This window comes from Dryobates pubescens, chromosome 4 (assembly GCF_014839835.1).
Source record: "Dryobates pubescens isolate bDryPub1 chromosome 4, bDryPub1.pri, whole genome shotgun sequence".
In the NCBI taxonomy this organism is placed as follows: domain Eukaryota; kingdom Metazoa; phylum Chordata; class Aves; order Piciformes; family Picidae; genus Dryobates; species Dryobates pubescens.
In genome coordinates, this window is record NC_071615.1 from 2,545,568 (window position 1) to 2,564,475 (window position 18,908).

At 55.1% G+C, this 18,908-nt stretch overlaps 1 protein-coding gene across 3 annotated transcripts in view; it reads left to right on the forward strand.

The window, feature by feature from the left end:
• Positions 1-15,640, forward strand: part of MAP2K3 (mitogen-activated protein kinase kinase 3) — a 33,134-nt gene extending 17,494 nt beyond the window's left edge. For 2 of the 3 annotated variants that reach the window (XM_054180303.1, XM_009896822.2), the window contains exons 2-13: positions 2,016-2,048; positions 2,456-2,525; positions 4,455-4,503; positions 7,932-8,045; positions 8,232-8,351; positions 8,812-8,928; positions 9,090-9,141; positions 9,934-10,061; positions 10,679-10,756; positions 13,207-13,346; positions 14,025-14,070; positions 14,554-15,640. In XM_054180303.1, coding sequence (XP_054036278.1) covers positions 2,016-2,048; positions 2,456-2,525; positions 4,455-4,503; positions 7,932-8,045; positions 8,232-8,351; positions 8,812-8,928; positions 9,090-9,141; positions 9,934-10,061; positions 10,679-10,756; positions 13,207-13,346; positions 14,025-14,070; positions 14,554-14,637 — 1,031 coding nt within the window. In that variant the 3' untranslated portion in view covers positions 14,638-15,640. The remainder of the gene's footprint in view (positions 1-2,015; positions 2,049-2,455; positions 2,526-4,454; positions 4,504-7,931; positions 8,046-8,231; positions 8,352-8,811; positions 8,929-9,089; positions 9,142-9,933; positions 10,062-10,678; positions 10,757-13,206; positions 13,347-14,024; positions 14,071-14,553) is intronic. The other variant, XM_054180304.1, reaches the window with a different exon arrangement.
• The last annotated feature ends 3,268 nt before the right edge of the window (positions 15,641-18,908 follow it).

The window sequence follows — 18,908 nt, forward strand, 5'->3', positions numbered from 1 at the left end:
CGTCCAGGCTTCCTGTTCTAGAAGAGTTTATGTGGAATGGCCAATTCACAGAGGTATTAAGTGGCTGCAGGGGGTTTCCAGCAGGGAATCTCAGTGTCCCGTGCTGCCCTTCTAACCCGCGTTTGCAGAGCCTCCTGGCTGCAAGCTTGGGCTCCACTGAACAACACACCCCATTGATTCCTGACCCCAGACCGGGTGCTTCCAGCTCCTTCCAGCCTGGTTTCTGCAGCCAGGGCTAAGGAGGGTTGACGCCGTGTCCTGCAGGAGGCCTGGCTCGGGGAGCCTGTGGACCCTGCTCCTGCCGTGTGAGTCACGGAGCTGCGGCCGGAGCTGCCAGCGGAGCCGGCGGCACAGAAGGAGCTTTGTGCTGGCTGTGGAGTTACTATGGCAATGGGGGAGAGGGAGAACAAACAGACGAAGTAAAATACCAGCCAGGATGGGGGGCATTTCAGGGCTTTGTGTGAAGGTCTGGCTGGGAGCTGCTCTTGGGGGGCTGCATTGAAACCCCTGTCTGCGCTGGGGAGCAGCTTCTGGGGGAGAAACGCTCGGTGCAAGGCTTCTGGGCAGTAGCAAGCACAGTCCGTCCCCCTGGGTGGGGTGGGCTGGGCTGTGTGCCCACGGTGAGCTTGCCCAACTTGCCTGGATGCAGAAGGACTCAGGACCCCAGTTATTAGCCCCTTGCTGAGCAGCAAGAGGCTGGGTGGGGGAAGGTGGAGGCATTTGAACCCATGGGTGGCATCCTGCCCTTGGCTCTGTTCTGCCTTTGCTCCTGTCATTGCTCAACCAGGTATTTTGCAAAGTGCCTTTAGTGGGCACCTGGGGCTGTTGATGATCCCCCTTCCAGCAGTGGAGAAGGGGAACTTTGCAGGCTTGTGAGTTGGAATCCATGATTCCTGGGATATGATCAGGTTTGCAGAGATGGTTTCCAGCCCAGTGGGACTGGCTTAGAGGGGAGCATCTTTCACTGAGCTGGAAGTTCACATTGCTCCTGTAGCTCATGGGAGCTGTGCTGGTCCCAAACCTTATGGACCAGCTCTGATGCAGGAAAGACAGCAGATTAGATGGGGATATGGACTTGAACCATACTGATTGCCTCAGCATGGGGGGATGCTGGAGGTCCTGCAGTTAGGAGCTTTGCAGTATCTTGCAGACCAGCTTTTCCCTGCAGCCACAGCAAGGGTTGTGGGGAAGGATGGGACTGGAAAAGTGGGTTTCAAGCACCTGCCTTAGAGGAGCTGGTGTGGTACAGAGATGGGGAGGGATGTTGGCTGTGATAGGAACATGCTAGACACATATCATCCTCTTGTCTCAGTGCTGAGGGAGCTCTCCCACGGTGCTGCGTGTCGTGAAATTCCAGCTCCTTGCCTCTCCCCTCCCTTTCCTGGCAGTCTTTGGAATGCTGGACTTTGTCCTCACGCCTCTTCCCAGGAAGCAGGCAGGTAGGAGCTGTTTTGAAGGGCTGTCCACTCCCAGCCTAGTGCCTGGAGCACACCTTGGCCTGTGCTTTTCAATGCATCTTCCAGGTCTGTGCAGCCACAAGCATTTTTAGCTGCAAAATGCAGCTGCCCTGTCTCTCTTGGCAGGGTGTGTGTGTGTGTGTCAGGACTTGGATGCTTTCATCTGTACCATTTCAGCTCCCATGCTCTCTGGCTGTGCTTGAGGTCTGGTGGCCGTGGCCCTCTGTGCCAGATGTGACACACGCTGCAGAAGGGCTCTGGCTCTCTCCAAGAGGGCTGGCGTGGGATCGGGGCGGGGGGGGCTGTGGGGCAAGGAGGCGGACAGGGAGCCTTTTTGGGAGCGTCACTAATGGTGTGGGGACCTCTTGTGGCTGGAGAAATGGGGATGAGGCCGGGCTTGGCTTGGCTGCGTTCTGTCAGCCTGTCTGCCTCCCTCCGCCCGCAGCCCAGCCGGGGCTGCCCTCCTTGAGCGCTGCGTGGGACCGTGAGGGGTGCAGGCTTGGTACCTGGTGGGTCCGGAGCATGAGGTTGAGCTGGTGTCTCCCTTCTCTCTTCCAGATTCCAAAGGATCGTTGGAGCCACACAAACCAGGTAAGTGCCCAGCAGAAAGCGTAGCTTTAGCTCCTGAGCGTCAGCAGCTAAAATCCCCAGGGAGAGGGCACTGCTGATGGCCACAAAGGGTAAAGAGCACTCTAGGGATGTCTGAGGAGCGTTGCAGGGCACTGTGAAACTTGGCAAACAGTCTCTGTCAGTGCACTCCTCAGCATTTCTGCAGGCAAGTGCTGGCTGGGGACATTGAGACCCACTTGTGCTTCTGGCTCTTACCTGAGGTTTTAGGTTGGTGGCTGTGAGGACTGTGACCTTCTTGTCACCTTGCTGTAGCTGTATGGTGTAGGGATCCAGGCCCTGCTTCCCTACTTGGTGGCTGCAGGCAGGAGAATGCTTGAAGGAAGACAAGTCAAAAGGCCAGTTGCTGATGTGTGAATCTTCTCTTGCAGTGAAAGGCAAGAAGAAGAGGGACCTGAGGATAACATGTGTCCCCATCAAGCCACCTGTTGCCAACACCACGTAAGTGTCTCCCTTGCTTAAAGCCAGCCAAGTGTTCTCTGGAGCTGGATTCAAGCTGATGGTGCCAAGGGGAATGGCCTGAAGAATCAGAATAGTTAGGGGTTTTTTTTCCTCTTAATCTCTGGCTTGTGGGAGCTGAGAAGGAATTGCACATGTGTGCAGATGTGCATGCACACATCCACAGCCTGGATGCCTCTGCCTGGAAAGGTCTTCTTTGACTTGAAGTGGCTGGAAGGCAAAGGCTGGGAGGCTGCTGGGAGACTTTGCTTCAGTCTTCCAGCCATGGCTGTGCTGATGCCAAAGGGCAAAGTCATGGGGGAGAAAGAAAATCTGTCTGAGGGTTTTTAATGCAGGGGAAGAGAAATAGTGGTGGCAGCTGGACTGTGGAAGGAGCAGGGACAATGAGGGTTGAGGGATGGGGGATGAGAGATGAGGTCAATATTGGAGCTAATTTGAGTTGTTTGCAATGCTTCACCTTGGTATGAAGAGGACACAGACATCTTGCATTGTTGTGCTGCTTGGTGCTGGTGCCCAGCAGTGCCTCAGAGCACTGGAATTTTGCTCAGCCCTGTTTGCTTCGTGCAGCTCATGCTTGTTACGCTGTGGGAGAGAGCCCAGCGTAGTGGCACTTGGTTTGACAAAGAGCAGATGGCTAAAATTCCTCTTCCATGGTGCTCTTCCAAAACATCTCAGGCTGGGCTCAACCACTGAGCCTTGTTTGCTCCAGAAACCTGTTCTAGAGACCCTCCCAGCTTCAGGAGAGCAGTGAAATCCCTGAAGGGGAAATGCCACTACTGAAACCCCAGGTAGATAGGGCAAATCTGACAGAGTGGGGAGCCTGGGGAACTCCCCACTTAATGCTGAGCAGCCCAGCTTGCACATGCTGAGCCTTGCATGCAACAGCCACCTCCTTCCACAATGGATGCATCCATCCAACCCAATCTATTCCATGATTCCATGGCCTTGAAGTTTCTTTCCCAGCCATAGTCATTCTGTGTGATTCTGTCTCTGCTGCCTTTGGTGCTTGAATTTCCCCTGGAGAAGGCACCACGCTGGGGTTTGCAGAGTGCTTGCATGCCCAGAGGCTGGTGCAGGCTACCCATGACTCCTCCTCTCTGAGCTTTTTCAAGCTGCAGTGCAAATATTTGCACAGTGCAAAGCTTTTGCAGTGAGCCTGAAGTACTTCCTTGAAGCTGGGGGTTGCTGTATTGCTCTGATGGGAACGGAGAGGCTAAACCAGTTGGGCAATCTCAACTCTAGAGGAGTGACAGAGAGCAAAGAAGTGAGGCAGGAGGGGCAAAAGGCTCACATCTGCTCTAAAAGTACCTTGCTGCCCATGATGGGAAGTGGGCAGTTACAAGGGGAGGGGGAAAAAAGCCATGAAGGAAGACTTTTGCCTGCATGGTGTAGCGCAGAGCCTGACGCCGAGGTGCTGCCTGCTCCGCCTGCCACACTGCCTGGCACAGGCCTGTGAGTGTACACAGATGACTCAGGGGTGAGGAATTACCTGCTGTGCCCTCAGCCTGCGTTTCAGGCTACGTGGCTGCCCTGTTACAACACCTGCCTGTCAAAGCACGACAGCTGAGCCGCTCAGCCGCACGAGCAGCTCCCCTCTCGCCTCCCGGGGCTCGGCTTCCGAGCGCGGATGGTTTCGTAGCCTCTTGGTCTGGTGCCTGTCTCACCTGGCTGAGTCTGGGCTTCTTGCTGCCTGTGTGGAGTGAGTGTCTCGTGGGTGGTGGGGGTGAGGTGTTGCTGGCATGAGTAAAGCATCGGTGAGTGTTTGGAGGGGGCTGTTTTGAAGCCACGACAAGAAGACACGGTGGAAAGCAGTGGCTGAAAGTGCTTGAAGGAAGGTGAAACCTGGCTCATGAACCCCCAAGAGGGTTGAAGGAGCTGGACTTTCTCCTGACTCTCTCTCTTCTCTTGCAGGCCTCCAAGGAACTTGGACTCCAGAACTTTCATTACCATTGGAGATAAAGTACGTGTCAGTGTGCTTTCCCTCTTGGCTCACTTCCTTTTCCCTTTGCCCCCTGCATGGAGAATTTACTGGATCATGACTGACAGCCTGTCAGGTTGAGGTTTCAGGGCACCCTGTGAGGGCAGTACCCAGCTGGTACAGCATCATGGGATGCATCTTTGTAGGGATGGGATCCTACAGCAGGACCTTTCTCTGGTGAAGCAGTGGGGTGTCTGTATTGAGAGCAGTGACTGCTGGGCAGCCGAACACCTCACCCAGCCTGCAAGACAGCTGAGCCCTGAGCACGTGCACTTGCTGGTCTTGCAGTCCCTGCAAGGCAGGTGGGTGACAGCAAGGGCTCAGTGTGCAGTTTTGTCCATCATGGGAGACCACAGTGGTCTCTTCACAGCCCCACCAGCCACCTCAATCTGAAGAGAGGGAACCAACCTGTTGACCCTATGGCAATGTGGCCTCACTGCCCCAAGCAAAGTCCTCTTTGTCCTGCATACCTGCAGTGCTGTGTTAATGCCCATGGGCCAGGAGAAGCTGAGCACAAAGCTGTTCTCCAGCTCTCCAAAGCCTTTGCTGGTGACCTGATGAAAGGCACTGCTAGGAACAGCCACTCTTTTATTTCATTCTCTTGTTATGGGCACTCCTGGGGCTGCAGAAGGCTGTTTGCAAGGGAGCTAAAAATACCATGCAGTGGCTCAGCCCTATATCTGTCTGCTTACCTTCCAGGCTGGATGGTGGCTTGGCTGATGGCATCTGGGCTCCTTGGCCTCACTGCAAGGTTTTGGGGTTAAGGGAGAAGTGGGGAAGTTGGGTCCAGGGAACAGTCCTGCTGCCTGTGCCATTTTCTGGCCATTGTGCTGTGTGTGTTAATAGCTCTGGGAGAGATGCTCTGTGACAGCCTGGGCATGGTGTGTGCAAGGGGAGAGGCTGCAGCTTGGGGAAAGCTCTCCAGGTTTGTTTTATTCCCTGCTCTGCCTGCTCCAGTGCTTGCAAGAGGGTGCTGGTCCAGGTGTTTTGGAGGAAGAGGGCTTGGGTAGAAGGCCAGTTTCGGGTTCCTGGGGTGGGTGGTGACCTCAGGCCCATCAGATCCATGTAGGTGATGCGGTGTGCCCTATTGCAAGGGCAGGGAAGCATCAGCTGTGTCACTGCATCACCTCTTGTTGCTGGGCAGGGCAATGCTGGTTCCTGGAGTGTGCTGGGAACTGCCAGCTTCTGGGGAAGCCTTAGGGTAAATGCCAGGAAAAAAAACCAAACAATAACCTGGAACAACTGCAGAACATGTGTCCTGAAAAGCACCACCAGATCCTTCCTGGAGGCCTCTGCAGGAGCTGCAAGCCTGCCCTGCTCCTCCTCTGCCAGCAGCCTGGGTGGGGGGTTGGACATATCCCCCTTCAGCCCTGCTCTCCTCATTTCTGGAGCCACCATCTGCCCAGGAAAGGGCTGGCACCTTCCTGTGCTGGGCAGCACATAGCTCAGCGCTGAGCTCAGGCACAGACCTCCCTTGCTCCCTGCCCCGGCCTCCTGCCAGCCACATCTGGCTCCAATAAGCAGAGACAGGGCTGGTAGGAAGGTCTGGTAGAGCTGGTGGCTGCTGGCCATCCAGTGGCCAGCACCAAGGGGGAGGTTGCTGGCCAGGAGCCCAGCAGCCACATCTCCCAGCTTGGCTCCTTGACACCAAAGGCTGTTTCCTCTGGGCTCTGGGCGTAGCTCGCAGGCACAGCATCCGGCGCTGTGCCGTGCGTGTTTCCCACCCTCCCTGCCTTTGTGGCTACTGGGGCAATTTGGCATCCTGGTATTATTTTTGTTCCCTGAGACCGGAGGAAGGCTGGAGGCTGGATAAAGCCTGGCTAAAAGGAGGTCTGTGACTTCAGAGCTGTGAACACAGCATCCAAAAATAGCCCCTGTCTCGCTCGTGCCCTGCCCAGCAGAGCGGTTGCAGGGGAAGGTGTCCTTAGGGAAACTCTCTTGTGGGTTGTGCAGGAGCTTGCTGGCCCCCTGCTGCCTGAGCACTCTGGTGGGATTTTTCCAGCTGGAAGTGAGCTTTGTGCAGTTGCAGTCACCTGAGCTCCTGTGTGGGTGCTAACTCAGGTTGTACCTTGCTGGCTGCTTTCTGCTGCTGGGAGAAAGCACAGAAGCAGGAAAACCCCACTTGAAATCCCTGATAATTAGGAGCTGAGCTGCTGGGCTGCTGTGGGCACCGTCCCACCACCCCTGAGGTGGTGTTAGACACGTAGGTGTGTTTGTGAGGGATCATCCCTTGGGATGCAGGGTGAGGTGGGGGATCCCTGGCTGTGCCCAGGCATTTGGAGCTGTGGCAGAGGCTCCTGGCTGCTGCTCGTGTTGGCATGGGAGCTGTTAAAATCCTGCAAGGAGTTCAGCAACTGCAGAGAGACCCTTGGGTGAGTAATGCTGAGCAGGCAGAGAGGCACCAAGCTTTGGTGCCCTTTCCAATTGCAGTGTGCCCTGGCTTAAAGGATGAAAGTCCTGATCTCTAGTTGCAGAGGGGGAATTAAATGTGCCTTGGTGGGTATGAGATGAGAGGGTTTGAGCTGTAGTTCAACAGAGCCAAAAATATACTTATCTTCTCTAAATGTGGTGCTTTGAGACTTGGGCTCGCCTCACATGCAGCAGGCGACAGGACAAGAGGAAATGGCCTCAGGTTGTTCAGGTTGGGTATGAGGAAAAACTCCTTCACAGAAGGGGTTGGAACAGGCTGCCCAGGGAGGTGGTGAAGTCACCACCGTCCCTGGAGGTATTTAAGAGAGGTGTGGATGTGGTGCTTAGGGATAGGATAGGATAGGATAGGATAGGATAGGATAGGATAGGATAGGATAGGATAGAATAGAATAGAATAGAATAGAATAGAATAGAATAGAATAGAATTAACCAGGTTGGAAAAGACTTTGAGATCATCACGCCCAGTCTATCATCCAACACCATCTGATCAACTAAACCATGGCACCAAGCACCCCATCCAGTCTCTTCCTAAACACCTCCAGTGATGGTGACTCCACCACCTCCCTGGGCAGCACATCCCAATGGCCAATCTCTCTTGCTGGGAAGAATTTCTTCCTGACCTCCAGCCTAAACCTCCCCTGGCACAGCTTGAGACTGTGTCCTCTTGTTGTGGTGCTGGCCGCCTGGGAGAAGGTGTTAGCTTAGCAGCAGTGGTGGGACTGTGAGCTCCTGGGGAGTGGTTGGCCATGGTGATGTCAAAAGTCTCTCTCAGCCTCAGCAGTTCTATGATCCTGTGGTGCATACCAGAGCTGGGGGAGCCCTGTGGGTCCCCTCTCTGGGAACCATAGAATCAATGAGGCTGGAAGAGACCTCAAAGACCACCCAAGTCCAACCTGAAGCGCTCTGCAGGAGCGAGCTGCGAGCGTTGGCCCTTTGCTGAGGTCCTCACTGTCTGGATGTTCTCATTTCTGTCCCTGAAGAACTTTGAGGTGGAAGCTGATGACCTGGTGACGATTTCGGAGCTGGGCCGCGGAGCCTACGGGGTGGTGGAGAAGGTCCGGCACGCGCAGAGCGGCACCATCATGGCCGTCAAGGTGAGGGCAGCCGCGTGCTGAGGGCGGTGGGGGTCGGGATGTGCAGCTCCCGGGGAGTGCAGGCACGCTGCTGAGCTGCACCCATCGTGGCAAATCGGGGGGCAGGCCTGTCTTGGTTTGGCAGCCTCTGGTGTTCCTGCTGTGCTTCGGCTGTTGAAGCCTCTGTGCTCTGCTCTCTTGTCTCAGCGGATCCGAGCCACGGTGAACACTCAGGAGCAGAAGAGGCTGTTGATGGACTTGGACATCTCCATGAGGACAGTTGACTGCTTCTACACTGTTACCTTCTATGGAGCCCTCTTCCGTGAGGTACTGAGCTGAGGGGGTGGCTGGTGGACCCTGGAGCACTGGGGGCTCATCCAGTTGCACTGTGGGCGCTGAACTGTTCCGAACCACCTCTTGCTTTCCTCAGCCCACCTGAGCTGTTTGAGATGCTGCCATGAGTTAAAGTCAAAGGCTTGAGCAGGTCTGATTCCTCACTTGCATGGCACGTGCCCAAGCCCTGGATCTACCCCAGGTTGACTTTGGGGTGGATCCTCAAAGGAAGGCCACTGCAGGTAGTTTGGGTGGTTCTTGGACGTCTGCCCATCACTGACTAGTGCTGAGCTTGTGTGCTGGTGCTGTGACCACCAGTGGCTGTGTGTCAGGGCCCTTGGCTTGCCCTGTATGGAAGCAGCAGTGGCTGTTTGTCAGTTCATCCCCACTGCTCCCTTCAGCTCCTGAAGACTTCCAGAAAATTCCCTCTCAGCTGCTTTTTCTCCATCTGCAGGGTGATGTGTGGATCTGCATGGAGCTCATGGACACCTCCCTAGATAAATTCTACAAGAAAGTGCTGGAGAAGAAGAAAACCATCCCTGAAGACATTTTGGGGAAGATGGCTGTGTCTGTGAGTGCCTTGTGTATTCTTGCATGGTTTTGCCTAGCCCTTGAGCCTGTTGGAGGTCTCTGCTGTGGGCCATGGTGTGTGGAAACAGGTGGTGTGTTTGCAGTGGCAGGCTGCTGCTGTGTTTGACTAATGGCTTCTCTTCTTGCTCTGTTTGCCCCCAGATTGTACGAGCTCTGGAGCATCTGCACAGTAAACTTTCTGTAATCCACAGAGGTAGGTGCTGGATGGGGGTAGCATGATGTGGCTGGAGACCTAGCCTTGGAATAAGTGATGTGAGGGCTTCTTTCTAGGAGATGGGTGGTGTGTCCCTCTGGGATGCCCACAGTGGGGTCTAAGGGTACTTAGGACCAAGGTGGACAGATGTAGATGCCCAAGGCTTGTTCCTGAGATGCACTTACATCTATTTGCATGATCTTGTTCTTTTCCTCCTTTCCAGCTGAAGGGTTAAATATATTAACTGAATTCCTCACTACCGCTGTGGACATCTCTGTGTCTCTCTCTGATGACAGAGGTGCCTCAAAGGCAGCTGTTGGGAACAAAAATCCCCAAGCCTTCCTGGCTGGGTTAGGTCTATCAAGGTGAGGGCTGAAGGAGGTCTTATAAAATGCCAGATGGGAATTGTAACATTCAGGTCTTGCTCTTCATCCTGGTGTAGTTTCTTGTGTAGCTGTGGACAGATTGTGATGGGCATGAGACAAGCTGTCCTGAGACCTTGGTAGTGTTTTAAGGATGTGTTGGGTGCACAAATCTCTTCTAAGGAGCTGAGCATTAACTCCTCAACCCTTTATTTCAGCCTTTTGACCTGCCTCATTAAGAGAAGAGGTCTGTTCTGCCTGAAGGCTGGGGTTATGGTAATTGTAATAAAGGGGTGGTGGGATTTTGTCTCCCCTTGTGTTAGGGCTTGCTTGGTCCCCTCCCAGGTCAGTGGGGAGTTGTCCATCTGGTCTCAGGCTCTCTGCTACCTCAGCAAAGGCTCAATCTGCCCTCTTGTGTTCTCTCTCTTAGATGTGAAACCTTCCAACGTGCTGATCAACAAGGAGGGCCACGTCAAAATGTGTGACTTTGGGATCAGCGGCTACTTGGTGGACTCGGTGGCAAAGACCATGGATGCTGGCTGCAAACCTTACATGGCTGTAAGTGTGCTTGTGTGGGGCTGGAGCTGGCAGCTGCCTTCAGCCTTGACTCAAAGAGGCTGCCACTTCAGCCTTGGTTTCTGAGATAGAAACCACTTCAGAGTGTTCTGAGCTTCCTGACTCAGCACTGAGTTCTCCAAGGAGAGGATTAGCCCTGCTATGTGCAGTCTGCCACAGCAGACTCCTCTGCCACCTTCCATTTGCAGCAGGGCAAAACACTGGCTGCTGCTGCTTGTGGTGGTTGGAAGGGGTGCTCCTTGTCAGCTAGAAAATGCTGAGGCTTTTCTTGGCAGGATCATTTAATTTCATCCTCAAGTCAGTGTGCATTTCCCTTTGCCATCTGTGACATCTCTGTGGGCTTGTGCTCCTGGGGCAGAGATCATGCTGCAGGCATAGCACAAACCTCACTCAGGAGCTGGAAGGGAGAATTTCTGTGGATTATGTGGAGCAAGACAGGGCTTTCATCAGTGCTAGATTTAACCTCAGCTCCTACCCCCATGAGGATGTGAGCCTGGGGGAGTCTGCCCAGCCTGGGTTTTGGAGCCAGAGGTTTGCACTGTGGGCTTTGCACTGGGAGAAAAGACAGAGTTGTGATACCTTCCATTTTGCTGTTACAGCCAGAAAGAATAAACCCTGAGCTGAACCAGAAGGGCTACAACGTGAAGTCGGATGTCTGGAGCCTGGGGATCACAATGGTAATGCCAAGGGCTGGGAACAGCACCCTGCAGCCCTGGGGGTGGGATGGGGTCTGTGCTGGTGGGGCTCCATCCCTGCCATGACTGGTGCTGTCTGGTGGCTTCACCTCACCTAAAAGGGCTAAATTATGAGTGTGATAGCTCAGGGCATGAGATGAGCTACCCAGGGTGCAGGTGCTGCCCTGTGTGCACAGGGATACCTCACCCCTAGGGAGGCAGCTGTGAGCTGAGTGTACCCCCAGCCTTGCCACCACTGCTGCAGTTCTTGCCAAGTCAGCTGGCAAGCTTGCCAGGAGGTGATCTGTCTTCTGCCCCTTCTCTGTTCCTCCCCTCCCTTCTTGCATTTCCTGCTGAGTCCTGGGAAGTACAGCTGGGACAGCTGGCTGAGTGTGAGCCAGCAGTGTGCCCAAGTGGCCGAGGAGGCCAACAGCATCCTGGTGTGTATCAGAAAGAGTGTGGCCAGCAGGATCAGGGCAGTGGTAGTCACTCTGTACTCAGCACTGGTGAGGTCACAGCTCAGTCCTGGGTTCAGTCTTAGGCCTCTCCCAGGGAGGACATTGAGGTGCTGGAGTGTGCCCAGACAAAGGGCAGTGAAGCTGGTGAAGAGTCTACAGCACAAATCTTTTGAGGGAATTGGAGTTGTTTAGCCTGGAGAAAAGGAGGCTGAGGGGAAACCTTCTGGCACTCTACAACTCCCTGAAAGGAGGTTGGAGCAAGGTGGGGGTCGGTCTCCTCTCCCAGATTATAAGCCATAGGTTAGGAAATGGCCTCAAGTTGCACCTGGATAACAGTAGGCTTAGTTGGGTATCCAGGACTTTGGGCTTTTAATTGCTCTGCTGTTCCCCATGCACTGGCTGGAGAGGTTTGGAGTGGAGCAGGGTTTGCTGTAGTGGGTCACAGCCTTCCTGCGTGCATCCCCCTCCTGGGCAAGCAAAGCCTTGCAGGAGGATCCGGGTGAGCCAGCTGCGCCGAGGGATGCTGTGCATGCCTTGCAGCAAGCCCTGCCTGCAGGGCAGTTCAGAGCAGCCAACAGGAAGGGGAAATGCTTTCAGGTCCAGCATCGCAGCTGCTCAGGATGGTTTATCTACCTCCTGCAAGAAACAGATCTTGCAGAGAGCAGCTGAGATCTTCTGGCGCCAGAGGACAAAGGAAATCCCAGCTGTTGGCTCCGGGGGCTGCCGAGGCTCTCCCTTGCCAGGAGACTCTGCCTGGGGCTAGATTGTTTTCAGGACTTTTTTTCCTCTGTGCCCTCTTAGCCGTGGCCTTTGTCCTGGGTGCTGCAGCCTCACGTTTGTGTGCACCCTGCACATCTCTTGGCAACTATTCCCCAGCTCGTTTTGTCTGCAGTGCCAAACCCAAGCCCCTCTCCTTGGTGTCCCTGTGCCAGAGCTGGGCTGGCTGGCTGGGAATGTAATCAGCTCTGGCTTTCCTCCCAAGATGCAGGAAGCTGTGGGATGGGAGATTGCATGAATGACGAAGTCTCTCAACCTTTCCAAGGCTGGATGGGAGAGGAGACCTTGCTTGAAAGCCTGCCAGCCTGCAGCCGACTGGAGCCCCAAGCTGCCTGATTCCCTCTAATGTCTTCCTCCTGGGCTGGCTTCCTGATTTCATTTATTTACTGACAATTTCTGAAGGGGTTTGATTTCAGACCAATTGGGTTTTAGGGCTGTTTTGTGGTAGAGCTAACCCAGGCCTTTCTGACTGGTGGCTTCATTCAGTTTTCCAGCAGCAGGAGCTGAGCTGCCCTGACGTGAGCCAGAGGCAGGCAGGGGCAGCTGGCTCTGCCCTGCATCCTGGCAGTCCTCTTGCTCCTCCCATCCCGTCCCACCCTGCCAGGGCTGGAGGTTCTGTTGCCCATTTCAAGACCCTTGGCCTGAGGACACTGCCTAAGATATGGTGGGCCTGATGATCAGAGGATGTTAGGGGTTGGAAGGGAGCTGCAAGGATCATCGAGTCCAACCTCCCTGCCAGAGCAGGATCCTGCCTGAACGGGTGAGGGAGCAGAGGTGACCTGTAGGAAGGACACAGTCATTGAGATGGTTTTAGCAAAAATCTTCCTGAGTGATGTTCCACCACTTGGTTTTTCTTGGGTTTGTGGATTTTTTGTGTGTGTGTCTAACTCATACAGTACCAGGCTGAAGCCCAGAGGCTGCCTTGTGGCGAGCAGAGCACTTTGGAAGGCAGTGCAGAAAGGGTGTGCTGTTATCTTTTCAAGTAATCCCATTTTGCATCTCTTTGGTGGCTTCCTCTAAATGCATTAAAATGCTGAACCAGCCACCAGAGGAAGTATTTTTGGCCTCTGGGTCTTTGTATTTCTTTAAAAAAAGAAAAAAGAAAGAAGGGCAGAAAGTGGTGTGACCCAAATTGAAAATGGGTGAGGAAGGAGCTGGGCAGGCTGCATGGGGCTGTGCTCATCCCAGTGTCTCACACCGACTTGTCTGCCCCCTCAGATCGAGTTGGCCATCCTCCGCTTCCCCTACGAGTCCTGGGGGACCCCTTTCCAACAGCTCAAGCAGGTGGTGGAGGAGCCCTCGCCCCAGCTGCCCACTGACCGCTTCTCCAAGGAGTTTGTGGACTTCACAGCACAGTGGTGAGGCTCTGGCAGGGACTGGTGGCTTCTGCCAGCCTGGCTGGTCCCTGGGGGCTGGGGTTGTCGTTCTTTAAGTGCACGTTTCAAGATGCTGAGGCCGGTGCTTGGCCGGGGCAGGAAGCGCTGCCCAAACTGATTTTGCTCTCGGCCTGACTCACCCAGAGCTGGTTGGAAGGTGCAGAAGTTTCTCTTCCCCTTTTGCCATCGCTGCTGCTGCTGAAATTTTGGTGTTTTCTGGCAAAGCAGCAATGAAAGGAGAACAGAGACCTGGCAGCATCTGGGTGCCTCTGGGTGAAATCTGATCTGTGGTTTTGTGGGTAGCAGCTCCCTTCGGGGTGCTTCTCTGCTCCCTGTGGTGCTGCTGGGAGCTGCAAGGCAGAGGTGGATCCACCAAGGCAAAACTCACCCTGTGAGTGCTGGGAAGCCATCTCCTCTCTTCCCTGTTTGTTCTGTCTGGGTGGGCAAGCAGTGTGGCAAAACACTGTGAGTTGTCCTTTGACAGTTACCTGCCTGGCAGCTTCACTGGTGGTTCCAACCTGCTCAGCCAAGGTGGGAAAGGAGTAGGTGGTGCCCACAGAAGGATGCCATGCTGGTTGGGAAGGGGAGATCCCTTGTGACAGACCACATACAGCAGAAGATGCTCTTACAGCCTTTCTCCCCTGTTTTCTTTGATTCCAGCTTAAGGAAGAACCCTGCTGAGCGAATGAACTATTTAGAACTTATGGTAAGTGTGGAGCCATTCCTACTGGCTTTATCCTAATGCATTCTGCAAGCCAAATGAATAGTCCAGCAGGTCCTGGGGAAGTGGACAACAGGACATGTGGGTGATTTTTCAGGCACAGAGTGGCATGGGTGTAGTGTGTCTGAGGTGGAAAGAAGGGGGTGTTGATTCCATGGCTGTTAAGCTCAGGGTTTCTCGGTGATTTCTCCCTCTGCCCTGTCTGCTCTTGGCAAGATCAGACCTTAAGTGGTGGTGGTACAGCTGCCAAGGTGGGCTGTCCCCCTGGGGTTGAACCTAGAAACACCAAACCTGACAGCATTAGTTAATCTTTGAGCTGAAGGATGGTGTCCATGGGAGCCTGGGGAGGAGGCTGATGTTCCATGACTGCCCGAGCACCTTGCCAGCCGTGTGCCACCCCCCAGGGACTGCTCTTGGACCTGTCTGTGCGTGGGCATCGGCTGACGTTGTCTTTGATCTTGTTGGCAGGAACACCCTTTCTTTACCTTGCATGACACCAAAGAGACTGACATGGCCTCCTTCGTGACAGAGATCCTGGGGGAAGACTCCTAACTCGAAGCTCAGCTTTGTGCAGTCCCCTCCAGCCTGGCTTCCCCGCAGAGGAGCAACTGAGGACTCTGATGGTGGTTTGCACAAATCGCACTTCCCCGACCTGTGGGCATCTCTGGCCCCATCTGGCCTCTCAGTCTCTTTTCTCTTTGCCCCATAAACAAAATCCCCCAGGATGAGTCTTCTGGAGCCAACACCTTCCCAGCTAAGCCACGGAGATGGAAGGTTCAGGAGTTCCCTGCTGACATCATCGTATTTGTCCCGGGGAGAGGACCATGCCTGTGGGGCCAGGGCAGAGGGTGCCAGAGGGCATCTCCCCTCCCCAGCAGCCTGGTGCACAGGGCAGGAAGGTTTTGTTTCTGTGCTTGCCTGGGGAAGGCAGAGAGAAAAATTGCTGCTGTGCTTGCCCAGCTCTTCTCCCCTCCCTTCCCTGGAGCTGGGTCTCATTTGCCTTCCCTTTGTGCCCAGCTCTCTGCCCCCAGGAACAACTTCTTAGGGGGCAATGGGGCTCCCTGGGCACGCTGCTGTTCGCACCAGAGGCTGTTTAATGCCTGGCTCGACATCTGAATGACCCTTTGAGGCAGCACCAGACTGGGTGTCCTCCTCCCCACCTCAGTGCACTGCTTCCATGGAGGGGGGAGAAAAAAGCATTTGTCAATGAACCCACCTCGATGTCAGCATCAACCCACATTCTCCCCGTGCCTGCCCGCAGGACTTCACCAGCACACCATGCTCCCTTCCCCACGTGGGCACAAAGTGATGGAGGGACAAGCAGGTCCCCAGACACTGCCTGCCTCTCCTCCAGCCCCTGGCTGGGAGGACACATCCCCATCTCCGGGCACCTAACGCCTTTGACAGCCTCTGCCTCCCAGAGGAGACTTTGCTCCATCTCCCTTCCAACCCGGAGCTCACGTTAAGACCTCGCACTGTGACACCTGCTCAGCTTCGGAGGCCCTTCGCGTCCTTTGAAGCCACCAAGGTGTCAGCTGAGCTTGAAAGCCCGGGGGCTGCCGCCGGTTTTCTGTCCCTACGACGCAGGACCTCTTGAGGCGTTCCCTGCTTTTAACCCACCTCGCTCCTGGGGGAGGAGGGGAGGAGGGGAGGAGGGGAGGAGGGGAGGAGGAGAGGAGAGGAGGAGAGGAGGAGAGGAGGAGTTCCTGCCCTGCCAACAGCTCCACTGTGAAAACCTGATGTGTTCCTCCACTCTCCCAGCCTGAGCACTCCCCTCAGGAGCCAACAGGATTTCTGTCTTCTGCTGTATCTGGTCAGGGGCTGAGCACAGCAGCTGTGGATTTTGTTGGGGTTTTCTTTTTCTTCTTTGTTTGTTTGTGGTTTTTTTTTTTGGTTTTTTTTTTACTAGATTGACTTTTTTTTTTTTCCAGAGGGATTTTTTTGTTTGGTTTCTTTTCTAATATATATTTGTGTGTATGTGTGCTATATATATATATATATATATATTATATATTTTTCAATCAACAATGAATGTGTGACTGTCCTCTGTGGCCAGCAGATTTGGTGATATGGCCAAGATTTTTTTTTTCCCCCCCTGGCTGATTTAGGGTGGTGGGGAAGGGGTCACTGGAAGACACCCTGGCCTGAGGCTTTGTTGTTGTTGTGTTGGTATTTTTTAAGTGAAAGACCTCTGTTTCTCAACTGAACCTTTTAAAACCATCTTTCCTAAAAGCCTCACCCTGGAGGTCTGGGTTTCAGGGTGCAGTTCCAGTGGTTCCGTGTCCCCCCCCACCCCTCTGTGTCCCTTTGAATCCATTGCTCTCTGCTCCTGCAGCCCAGGGTTTGAAGTGGCACTGGGGACCCTCTGCTAGGGAATGGGGCTGCCTGCCACCATCTGCTCCCGGGGGAACCTGCTCCAGGGTGCAAATGGTTTCAGCCCCTCACCGTGCAGCAGGGCTTTCCCCCCCTGTCACTGCTCTAACCTCATCCCCAAGCCCACAGACCCTGAGAACCAGCCCAGGCTGAGCTGGAGAAAGCCTGTTCAGTTTTGCTGGGCACTGACCCCCTCCCCTCCCCTCACTGCTTCATGTAAAATAAGAAGGTGGTTGATGTTCTCCACATCTTCCTCCTCCACCCCAGTCTGCAAACCACCCAGTGCTGTCCAGGAGCCCCTGTACCATTACCTGCTTGTTTGGGCAGCTCTGCAGCCCAGATGTACAGTTGGAGTTTTGTTTCTCTTGGCTGGTTGCTTTGGATTGTTTCTGGGTTTGATGTTGAGCTTTTGGTTTCGTTTGTTTTCACTTTCCTCCTTGTCCCCACCCCTTTCCCCACCCTTTATCTCACCCTCATGAGGTGCTTTGGGGAATGGTGGTTTTTGCTTTTTGCATGTCTCCTGCTTTTCTCCTCCTGGGAAAAAACCCAACACCTCCCAGTTGCTATATTCTGGGGAAAGGGAGCGTTGGCCCTTTCAGACCCAGGGGAGATGCTTCTGGGATGGGCTTGGGACCCTGTGGATGAAGCAAGGCTTTGCTGAAGAGGCAAACACAGCCCCCTCATATGCCATCTGCTTGGCTTCATCCAGCATGGGTCTTCCCTGCCCTACACACCCCACTCCTTCCTGTCCTGGTCCCCTCCTCGATGGCAGAGGGGGATGGCAGCTCTGGGGGACACCAGCTTGGCTTTAAGGTGGACAAGGATTTTGCCTCTCATCAGAAGCCCCTTGTATTGTTGAGAACGGTCTGTACCCATCAAACCCAGTCCTTGTTTCCAATAAAATTCACCCTCAAACCCACTTGTTGCTTCTGCCTGTCTTGTCTTGTCTGCCTGGCACCTGAGCACCCCAGGGATGGGTGGATGACTGCCTGAGAGGGATCCTGCTACCTCTGTGCCTCGTCCTCGTACGATAGGGTAAGGCTAGTCCCGACTTGGGGCTTATATGGGCTGGAGCCCCCTGAGCATCACCCTGAGAGTGCTGCCGGCGTCATCCAGGGCTCGGGAAAGAGGGTGGGGGCTGGGGGCCGGCTCCCTGGGGCAGGAGGGCTACGGGATGCTCGGCCGGGGGCGATCTTGGGGTGGTCCCACGCGCAGAAAGGAAGATCAGGTCTGGCTGCCTGGGACAGGGGGACAGGGGAATGATCCCCCCCCGGTGGGGTCTCAAGGGTGGGAGGGGAGACTGAGTTCTGTCTGCCTGGGGCTGGAGGGCAGCAGGATGCTCCCGGGGGCGTCCCGGGGGCGGCAGGGCTGCCCGTGGCCGCGAGGGGGAGGCAGTGCCCGGTACCGGCCCCGCGGGATGAGCCTCGGCTGGCGGCGGCACCCGGCGAGGATCGCTCCGTCCCTGCGCATCCCACAACCTGCTGTGCCCACTCTCCCCAGCACCCTCCAGCCGCCCCTCGGGGCTGCGTGGCCGGGATTAGGGGGCCGCCAGCTGCACATCGCCGCAGGTCCGGGGTGGTAATGGTGGTGGTGATGATGGTGATGTTGTATCCCCCTCCAGGCAATGGGACAGAAGGAAAGGAGAATGGACCCTCCCCAAATATTTCCCCTGTCAGCCTCCACCGGGCAGGGTCAGGCTGGGGACGCCAGGTCCTTCGGGCGCCAGGACTTCGGCGGTGATGCTCTGCCTGGAGATGGGACCGAGAGGTGCTGGGGATGCTGTGGGTGAACTGGGTCCTCTGACTGGGATACTATGGGCAAGCAGGGACCTGTGGGAGGGGTCCGGTGGGTGAGCAGCGACCTCAGTAGCACCCACGGCCCACCCACATGGCTGGGGGACATCGGGAGGAGGGGCCCGGGCCAAGCTGGAGAGCTCAGCGTTTCAATTACCGGCTTAATAGCTGCATCGAGAGCCATTAAAAATGCATCAGTGCCTCCGAGGAAAGAACTTCAGGAGAAGCAGAAAATTCATCACTTCGACTTCCCTTATGAGGAGAAATGGTGGTTTTCCTCCCCCTCCCCTGTTTGTCTCAGCCATAGGCCAAGAGAGGTTATTTCTACCCAGTGGCTTCCCATGGGTCTATCACAAGGTGTAAACAGGCAGTGCCCAAACCCAGGTGAGAGGATACAGCTCATGATGCAGAGGAAGGAAAGCTCAGCTCATCCAACACAAGGACTGGACATTGAGACCATCCCTGTGGCAGCAGCGCAGCCCTCCTCAGTGTTAGGGCCAGCAGCTATCCCTGCCCTTTCCTGAGCAGCAAGTGTTGGGAATGGGCTCTCTAAGGGGTCAGACACTCAAATGTGCTCTCCCAGCACGGGGTGGGGGCTGGTACTGGGCGTACTGGCCCCGTGCTGGGCTGGAGGGTCCCTGCAGGAGCTGCTGAGCT